The sequence below is a fragment of the Copidosoma floridanum genome, unplaced genomic scaffold, assembly GCF_036245765.1.
Source record: "Copidosoma floridanum isolate Cflo_tuat_1 unplaced genomic scaffold, Cflo_Japanese_pri ptg000027l, whole genome shotgun sequence".
Lineage (NCBI taxonomy): Eukaryota > Metazoa > Arthropoda > Insecta > Hymenoptera > Encyrtidae > Copidosoma > Copidosoma floridanum.
The window spans coordinates 9,315,132-9,326,303 of NW_028321904.1; the positions used below are offsets into that span (position 1 = coordinate 9,315,132).

General features: G+C 29.9%; 1 protein-coding gene across 3 annotated transcripts in view; it reads left to right on the forward strand.

Moving 5' to 3' along the window:
* Positions 1-7,525, forward strand: part of MED28 (mediator complex subunit 28) — a 232,066-nt gene extending 224,541 nt beyond the window's left edge. For all 3 annotated transcript variants that reach the window (XM_089595687.1, XM_014358097.2, XM_089595688.1), the window contains one exon: positions 6,969-7,525. In XM_089595687.1, coding sequence (XP_089451813.1) covers positions 6,969-7,184 — 216 coding nt within the window. In that variant the 3' untranslated portion in view covers positions 7,185-7,525. The remainder of the gene's footprint in view (positions 1-6,968) is intronic.
* Positions 7,526-11,172: the final 3,647 nt, after the last annotated feature.

Below are 11,172 nucleotides of genomic sequence, written 5' to 3' on the forward strand. Positions count from 1 at the left end.
GGATCAGTTAATTATTTTTTTACATTATCTTATACATTTCATAATTTTACCCAGACCTTTAAGATCTCTAGAATAAGGATCAATGCGCTACCACACCAAAGAGAAGTCCCCTCTAAGATAGGTATTGTTCGGGATGATTTACTCAAAAAGGAGCTTGTCAAAAATATGTATATTTACTAAGAATAGAGCCCATGACTTCTAGAACAGTGTTTACTCTGTATCTGTTAAGTTAACCATGAAACCTTCACCTCTTTTTTTATACTTTTAATTATCAGTACATATAACGTTATCTTCAACAAATCTTGATTTACGCGTCATCGCGTTGTCAGAAATGGCACATCATCAAAACGCAAGAAAATCATAGTGTGACACATAATTTTCTTTGTTTTAATCTCCCCTACATATTTTATGCTCTGTGACATTCATTTTTTTCACTCTGAAAAAAGTTACAGACAAAAAATAGACGATGGATAAAATTACAAAATTCGGTGTTTTTTTTTTTTTGTAAATGATACGGCTTAATATTTTTAGTATATCTTAGCCTAAGCACATTGCAGAGTGGTGTTTTAAAACTTGTCAAAAGGACCTAAAAAAAGCTTGAACATGAGCTTAGGGTCCAAAATTTCAAGCGATTAGGAATTTTGTTTGAAAATTGTGATTTTCAGCGATTTCAAGATCTTTGAGTTTTAGAACTTAAACTAAAACTTTTGACCTGAGTGAGGTTTTAGGGTGGCTCTTTCATGACTCACAAGTCAAAGGGGCAACTATCAAGTTGGTATTCATACATACTGCTTAAATATAAATTAACTATTTGTAAATACTGTTTAATGAGTCAAATTGAGTACTCATTCAAAATAAACTTTTTCAAAATAATTAATATGCAATATAAAAATTCGTAGGAATGATTATGTAATGTTTGTTTTTTACCTTAAAATACAATTATTAGAGAACTGCCCAAGCTTTTAACATAGGATATGGAAATGTATACCTGTATTTTTTTTAATATCTCGAAATTTTAGAACTCAAAAGTTTTTTACTCAATTACGTTCAGCAAATGAATAACTAGGCTACAACTTTTAAGAGTTTAATTTTCATTTATCATTTTTTCGCGATTTTATTCGTCAGCCTACATTAAAATTTTGAGGGGTAGTGTAGTAAAACTTAATGAATGATTTCTCAAGATACTATGTCATTGTGTTCATAATCATTTCATCAAAGAACCACCTTAAACTTAACCTAAGCTTATTCTAAAGCTTTTTTAAGGTCCTTTTGATTACTTTGTAAAAAATCACTCTGCAATGTATTTAAGCTGAAATATGATTGAAATACTATACCACATTTGTTACCAAAAACAGCGAATTTTGTATTTTTTTCCATCATTCTCTTTTGGTCTGTAACTTTTTTTAGGGTAAAAAGTTACAGGGAGATAAAACGAAAAAAACTATGTGTCACATGATAATTTTTTTTGCAATTTGATGATGCGCCATCTCCGACAACACGATGAGGAGTAAATCAAGATTTTTTGGAGAATACGTCATATACAAAAGTTTAACAAGAGCTATAAATTAATCACTCGTACTCGCTATTTAATATTACACACTTTTAGACTCCTCTTTTGTACCCTTGAATTAATAGAATATACTAATTTTACACAAGTTTGAACATAATTTCATTGTGCGTGAGTGTTTGTACCTACGTCCACTCTCTCCCCACTTTTCTCTCTGTACAGACCATAAAGTTGAAGCGTATGTTCAGGAAAGTACACCCCTGAGTTACAAGTCCACAGCACACGAGGTGCCCATGTACAGCAAGATGGTAGTAAGTAAACAGTCCAAGAGAGCCTGTTCTGATTACGAGGCGTGTCGACTAGGGTTTCCTGGCTCCATAGCCCAGTCAAGGATGACGTACTTAGGCAAGATGGTAGCGCCCATCTCATTTCCCTTATAAATCCTCTCTACCACCCTCAACACCTGAAGGTTTTCCCAAACTATCACGTAAGCTATTAAGTGTTTACAACGATCCTGGAAGACAGTTATTAATTTATTAAAAAAACAAAGCGAACATGGTTATCCATGAACTATAATTGTAAGAAATACTATTTAACAAAAAAATTATGAATAAAATTAACAACAACTATAAATCAAATATAATGATATAATAATAATTAGAAAAATAACGCTGCTTTTAAAGCATTATAAACTCGCACGAGCACGCTATATTGCCAGACAGATATTAGCTAAGTATACACTAAATGCGTTGAAAAATCAGCCTAGCAGCATTTGCAACAAAGTATGGTTGCTACTGCTATAATAACATCATAGTAACGGTTAAGTTGCACTGACAACAGACTATGGCAGCAGCTACTTTAACTACTAAGCATTTACTTCCATTTTCTGTCATTAGCACAGCTGGACTGCTAGTACCATGAAAGCATAACAGTGGCAACCAAACATTGTAGCGGACATTGCTTAGCTTCGTAATCAGTGAAAAAGATAAGAATAAGGCAACTGTGAGTAAAAATGAGCAACATATAAGAAACAAAAAAGCAAAAAGTACCAAAATATCATCAAACAATCCTTAAAAGATTTATTTAAGCATATCTGAAATCAAGAAAATTAATAATGTCTGAGGAAATAGCAAAATAATGATTTATTGAAGTGTCATAACGAGGCTTGTAACGAGCCACAAAACAGATATTTAAACGAGTCTTGGAACAGGTCTTGAAACACGTCTCAAAACCTGTCGTGAAACAAGTCTCAAAACAGGTCTTAAAGCAACTCTTAAAACAAGTTTCAATACAGGTCTCCAAACAAGTACTAAAACAAGTCTCAAAATGACTACAAAACAGGTCTCCAAATGGTTTTCAGAACGAAGCTTAGAACAAGTATCAAAACGAGTCTTAAAACAAGTCTCAAATGAAGTTTGAAGTTCCAAAACAGGACTAAAAATAGGTCTGAAAACAGGCCTCACAACAAGTCTCAAAACAAGTCTAGATCAGGTTTTAAGACAAGTCTTAAAGCAAGTCCCAAAACAGGCATCAAATCAAGTTTTAAAACTAGTCTTAAATTAGATTTTAAAGGAGGTCCCACAACAAGTCCGAAAACAAGTATCAAAACCAGTCCCCAAACAAATCTTGAATCGCGTTATAAAACAGGTTTTAAAAAAAATTTCCAAAACAAGAGAAATAACGAGTTTCAAATCAAGTTTTAAGCAGATATCACAACGAGTTCCAAAAATGGTTTTAAAACAAGCCTAAAAACAGGTTTTAACAACAAAACTCTAAACAAATCAGAAAACGAGCCTCGAAATAGGTTTTACAACAGGTCTCAAAACGAGCTCCAAAATAGGTATTAAAACGACTTTAAAAACACGTCATACAACGAGTCTAAGTCGAATCTCAAAATGAGTCTCTAAACAAGTGACAAAGCATGTCTCAAAACGAGTTTGAAAACAAGTCTCAGAACGAGTCACAAAACGAGTCTTTATACAAGTCTTAGAACGGATCTCAAAAAGACTCCAAAAAAAAGGTCTCCAAGTGAGTCTCAAAACACGTGCTGCTCAAGTAACTACTCAATTTATGACAAAGTCTAGTACAAGTTATAATTAAGAGGCACTTCTCCGCACAAGTCTAGTTAAAATGCTGTTTCCGAGTTATTTGAGTGCCCACAAAGTGACCAGCAAGTACTGGCCATAAAAAAACCGTAACTTGATTAAATGTTCGTAGTCCTTCTTAAGTTAACGTTTATGTACGATTTATCATAATAATAGGCTCTGTTGTGTTACATTGTTATCCTTTTTCGTGTAACCTGTTGTTTGAAATAACAACTTTCTTCACGTAAACAAGTATCTCTTTACATATTATTATCACCCTGTTTATATTTAAGAAGGGATATATGCGTCAAAATCAATATTTATGGCTCAAATTATAAAGAGTGTGTACGAAACATGGAACGTAACCAGCCTATAAGTGTGAAGCATCGGTCAATCGATGTCAATAGTCTCTGTGTTTAGAATTGAAATGGCATTCCAATTTCCTTAACCAATATGTAGTGAGTGGATGACTTTTTAAAAATAATCGTTACTTTATTACGCCTTATGAAATCATAACGATTACCCTTGTATCTCATCAACGCTGATTCAGCCTTCAATATTATACACAAGTTATTTCAGCATAAATGCTCACGGAAAAAAAAAATTAAATTTTTTCATTTTAATTGTCAGTATGAGGATAATTTCAATTGATTTCTTATTGAAAATCAGCTTTAGAAACCCCGTATGGGATCATTTTCTACACCAGACTTAGAGATATGTTTCTTTAAAGTTGTTTCTCTCTCAACTGGTCACTGGGTCACTATACTCATGTACGTATGTTAATTACGTACGTATATATCTATATATACATATATACATATGTGTATATATATATTTTTAACAAGAAAACAAGATGTTCTTATTATTTTATAAATACTAATCAATAACCATGTAAGAGAGGTTTTTTCTAATGTGATATTTTAAATTTTAAATTCACATTTTACTCTATTTTATTATTACTCTATCATACTGTCTCATACTGTGGAGTCTGATCAATCTTTTTTTCTCAAATCTTTTTTACAAAACTCGAGAAAGTTGTACAGATTTTTTTTATCACCGTTAAAATACTAATTTTTCATCATCTTAGACAACTACAGAATAAAATTTTTCATTCAGTTTTATGGTTTCAAACTATTGTAAATAAATTAATATTATACAAGTTATAAAGAAAAACCTATAATGCTCAAGAAATTATTTAATATCGCATCTGCAATAACAAAAGAGCCATGATGTACGAGACTCAAGAGCCGCTTCCGACGCTAGAGACACCTGATTAACTAAGTTCATGGTACTCTACGAGCACTAAGCCCATCTTTTTCTTCTCTGTGAATAAGCGGTCGTTCCAGCCCCACAATGTAAAACACCGAATGTTTTGTTTATCCAAAGAAAAAATACTTTTAATTTTGTCGTCTCGATAACTATCTGAGCTACTCGTTCATCGTAACTACGCAAAATATTCTTAACAGTTTTGGTTCTTGTAATCTATTGAAGTATGTACTCTTATTATTTTAGAGGCTCTGACACTTATAACAATATTATTTCTTTAAGAGATCCATAAAACTTTTCTTCAGCGTAAGACCTGCATCTTAATACGTAGCACAGTCTATTCTATGATACGTATTTTCTTGGCTGTGAAACCATTTAATAAAATAGTAAATTTGGTTGTTTCAGTCATGAGAAGTATTCAGATCAACTTTATTTAAAGATGTATCCACATCGTCTGCTAAAATGTGGTAACAAATTGCTTTTAATTTTGTATTTATCAAAAGTAATACACGACTTAATTTTCTTATTTTCTTCATTTTAAAATAATGATATGTATTGTTTTTATGAAAGACATGGTAAAATTTTATTTAGAAATGGGTGAAGTTTGAACAAGTTTTCGTTCATACTCCTAATTAGGGTATTGACAAACAAAAAGTTGCTAATTTCACAGCTTATCAGTTGGAAGCTATGCATGAACGCGCACGTGTGCCACGCATACTTGCATGTTCATCACTGTTTCTAACACGCTTGTTCACGTTCTAAACAATAAGTAAAATCAAAATTCTTAGGCATCTAGAATAAGAGCTGATCTAAGTATAAAATAAAAAATTGAATGTTTTTATATTGTAGTTAACAATTATAAAATTTGAAATAAATCCATTTTTTTTTAGAAGAAAATCAAACAGATAATTTTTTGTTACGAAAAACCAAGTTAAAATGTTCTTTGTAGTTGATAATCAAGTTGGTACGTTAATTGTTGAATAAATTTAAATAGTATATTTTTGGTAAGGTAAATTGAAATTGGTGTAGCTGTTACATCAATTGCCAAGATCTCTGCGAGGATGAGAAAATTGGCCTTTTTTCACTGGACTCCGTTTTTAACAGAAACACACACAAACACAATATACTATTTCGTTTTTCTATCAAGTATATATTACACTATGGTTGTTTACAAAAATTTTTCGGTAGAACTGATAAAATTACAATACCAATTCACTTAACTCAACGTTTAAATAAAAAAATTAGCTTTGAAATAGTCGCTTAAATAAAATAATGCTTTGCAACGACGCTTTGCTTTATGAATCCTTTTGCAAGACGATGTTAATGAATCGTGAGTGAAGGCGAGAGTGACAAGCTCAATATGAATTTAAATCCCACAACGTTTACTCTCTACAAGTATAATAATTCTCTATGTATACACACACAAATAATGAACTACCTTTGTGACACTCGTAATAGGCACATTTGAACATTCTAGAAAATTCTACTATGGTTAAAATGTAATTTTAACTGCTACGAAAATATTCTAAAGTACCGGCTTCAACAAAATCAGTATTTTTTTTTAATTAAAATGGTAGACTCTTTGCCAGTAAAAATAGATAACTGTGTTCGTTATCAGATATTATTGAGACTATTTTCTCTGTTCAAGTACAGAGAGAGATTATTCTCCTTTTAGCACTTGACAATATAAAAAGTATTAAGCTATAAACAGGAAATCATAACAAGACATAAGATACGTTCTGAAGTTAAGAGCATACTTTATTCCACAAGTATTTGATAGGATTACCTTTATTTGAAAAATTAACTCTTGGCTAGCGAAATATACTATCGCTACAGTCGTTTGAGATTGAAACGTTTGTAGTACTAATGCTGAACGTAAGATTCTGAAATAACAAAACAAAATTCTGATGTAGTAAGAAGTTGTATGCATTTCCACGTTGGTATGCAAAAATGTACTGTGTTTTAATTTTTTTCATCCTCATTATGTTTATTTTATTCACTTAGATATTGCACTTTTCTACAACTAATGGTTTTAAAATATCATGTTGTTGTAAAATTTTACAAAATAATAATGGAATAATAAATAGTTTTAAAATTAATTTTTTTCACAGTTTCAACAAGGAACTAGCTCAACTTTAACATCAGGATTACAAACACCTGGAACTACCACAGGCTCTCAAAATATTTTCATGAATCAAGGAAATGTTACAAATGTCAGAAATTCTGGATATGCTGTAGGTAGTCTTAATACCACTTCTCTACAAGGCCCCTTAGCTTTCTTGGAAAAAACAACTAGCAATATTGGTATGCCTGAAAGAAGAAGTTGACGCGGAAGAGGGAGGGGGCGTGGTAGGGGTCGTGGAAGAGGTCGAGGAAGAGGAAGAGGAAATAGCTATACCCCTCAGTCTTTACTTGATCCTTCAAATCCATCGTCTTATACTACAAATATTGCTGTAACAGCTACAGTGGCGCCTCTTCCCTCTCAGCAAAGATAAATACAATAAATATTATTCTAATTCTTATCAGTGAACACATGTGTTTATTCATTTGAAGATGGGTCATGTTGACCTATGCGTTCACTTTTTGTAATAAAATTCATAAATATTGTTTATTCAAAAACATTTTAATATTTGCATGTATCAGTATCATTAATTAAATTTTTGTATTCTCCCATCAAATTTTATAATTCTTTTATTCATCTTCTCTCGTTTACTTGGAGGACGTGTTCAATGCACATACAACAATTTGTACCATTCTTGACACTCCTTTCGATTTAAGAAACCGTAATACTTTCTTACATGTATCCTCTTCTTTTTTACCTGACGTAGTATTTAGGCATGAAAATAACAACCATAAAAAAGTTTAATAAAAAATTATCTTGTACTATCGGAATTAGTTCAGAAAAAAAAATTCAATTATTATTGATTACTTACAAATTTTTACATCATTATTAAAAATACCTAATAGTACACTTTTCAAAATATAAAAACAATAACATGATAAATTTAAATATATTTCTTATTTCATAAGCTTTTGTATAACTACCTATGAATTTACATTTTAAAGATTTTATGCACTCGACATGCTTTTCTAATATTCATTTAGCATTTTCAGCTGATGTTCCATCATCGTTAATTACATGCAGCAGTTATTTTTTTTCGACGTGCTTTAATACAGGGAAATTTTGTTTTAAATAAAAGATACGTCATAATAAGTAAGATTCTAGTGTTCGTCAATTTTTTTATTGCAATTAAAGTATACATCACATATAAAGTAAGTTCTCTTTTGTATTTGTAACTGCATGGTAAAACAATAGGAATGGTATGGCAAATTTTAGTTTTTGGTTTATGATAAAACAGACGATTCAAGATTCTACCTTTGAAACATCTGGATAAATCTTGATATTGTTTGATTCCAAGAACAGCTAATAATACAATAAATAATGACAAGTACTAAGGGCTATGCTGTTCAAATTGACTTTATTTGAAAAACGACGTTTCGACTACTCCAAGGCAGTCCTTATCAAGTCACTAAAAATTAATATACAGCAATAGTAATATAGATATGTATGTATATAAAGATGTACACAACAGAAAACGCACTAACAATGTATATAAGTTTTATCTTTACTTACAATATTAAACAATAATCGCAGAGTGTCGTCAATGTAAAATGTTTATTCTACTCAACTGCGATATAGTACTATATATGGGAATTCTTTTTAAAGCTAAGTGAGAACATGTGTGTGTAGTACTACAACAGTGGTGAACCTGGTGTAGTACAAAATCAGCGGTAATTTATGAAACTGAGTTTATTTTTACTTTAAAGAATCAAACTCAATATCAAGGAAAGTGGCCACTAACCGATAAATAGAGATTGATGGATATAAATTGTTATGAATTATCAAATTATGAGAATTGTTATAAGTATTTGTTTATATAAAATTCAAAAACTGAGCCTAAACTTTGTGTATCTGTAACTTTGTTAACTGTATTATATTTTTTCATAAAAACCATTTCTGATATTAAACGCTTATAAAAATTTGGTTCATTATCTATAACTTTAAAATCATCAAAATCAAATAAGTGGCCACTGTCCTGTACATGATTAAAAATAGCTGATTCGTTCTTTTTACTTTTCACATCTCTCTTATGTTCATTTATTCTTTTTGATACGACTCGACTAGATTGACCAACATAACATTTATCACAATTTTTACATTTAATACAATAGACTGAACAAACTTTATCCTTATTTTTAATTGAGTCTTTTCCCAATTGGTTTAAGAATTTTTGTTTATTTACAGATTTAAAAATGGTTTTATAACTTACTTTATTTAATAAACTTTTGAAGTTACTATTACAATTTTTTATATACGGTAAAACAATACAGTTTTTGTTATCATCATTTAATTTTTTTTTTTGAATTATTATTATTATCATTTTTATTATTATAATATAAAATTTTTTTTCTTCTCTCTGCGTGTTTTTTTATGAAATCGGGTGGGTAATTGTTTTCTTTCAAAATTTCATATACCTTTTTTAGGTTGTTATTGTGATAACTTAGGTTGTTATTTTGGCTAAGTGTTATGGCTTAGTTAAGGTACATAAACCAAATCAGCCCATGAGGCTTATAATCTCAAATATAGGATCTCCCACATATTTTTTATCAAAGTGGGTTTTAGAATTTTTGAAAAATAATTTACCTTCTTCACCTCATAACGTAAAAAATAGTTTTGAACTTAAGAATGATATTAAGAATTTCCTTATAACTGACGGTTTTTGTATCGTAAGTTTTGATGTCGTTGCTTTATTTAATAACATTCATTTTGAATCAGTAAAAATAGCTTTAGAATTAGTATGGCACATTTAAAATTTTAAAATTAACTTAGAATTCTTTTCATTTCTAAATATCATTAGGTTCATTATGGAGAATAATTATTTTAGCTTCAATAACAAAAATTACAGACAAAAGTTTGGATCTGCCATGGGAAATCCATGCAGCCCATCACTTGCAGATATAGTTATGCGTCACATTATAAAAATGCTATTATTTCTCGGTCCCTTTAAAATTAAATTAATAAAAGTTTACGTAGATGATTTGTTGGCTTGCATTAAGATTTCGGAATCCGACAAGGTTTTGAATTATTTGAATTCAATTGATAAGCATATACAGTTTACTATGGAGACACCTGAAAACAATAGCATAAATTATTTAGATATGACTTTAACATGGGATAATAATGGACGCATTAAAACCAATTGGTTTCAGAAACCAACACATGCAAACCTATATTTGAATTATTGGTCACACTCTCCATTGTCACAAAAAATTGGAGTGATTTATTCTTTGGTCGATCGTGCAATTAAATTGTCAGACACTTGTTATCACAATAACAACCTAAAAAAGGTATATGAAATTTTGAAAGAAAACAATTACCCACCCGATTTCATAAAAAAACACGCAGAGAGAAGAAAAAAAATTTTATATTATAATAATAAAAATGATAATAATAATAATTCAAAAAAAAAAATTAAATGATGATAACAAAAACTGTATTGTTTTACCGTATATAAAAAATTGTAATAGTAACTTCAAAAGTTTATTAAATAAAGTAAGTTATAAAACCATTTTTAAATCTGTAAATAAACAAAAATTCTTAAACCAATTGGGAAAAGACTCAATTAAAAATAAGGATAAAGTTTGTTCAGTCTATTGTATTAAATGTAAAAATTGTGATAAATGTTATGTTGGTCAATCTAGTCGAGTCGTATCAAAAAGAATAAATGAACATAAGAGAGATGTGAAAAGTAAAAAGAACGAATCAGCTATTTTTAATCATGTACAGGACAGTGGCCACTTATTTGATTTTGATGATTTTAAAGTTATAGATAATGAACCAAATTTTTATAAGCGTTTAATATCAGAAATGGTTTTTATGAAAAAATATAATACAGTTAACAAAGTTACAGATACACAAAGTTTAGGCTCAGTTTTTGAATTTTATATAAACAAATACTTATAACAATTCTCATAATTTGATAATTCATAACAATTTATATCCATCAATCTCTATTTATCGGTTAGTGGCCACTTTCCTTGATATTGAGTTTGATTCTTTAAAGTAAAAATAAACTCAGTTTCATAAATTACCGCTGATTTTGTACTACACCAGGTTCACCACTGTTGTAGTACTACACACACATGTTCTCACTTAGCTTTAAAAAGAATTCCCATATATAGTACTATATCGCAGTTGAGTAGAATAAACATTTTACATTGACGACACTCTGCGATTATTGTTTAATATTGTAA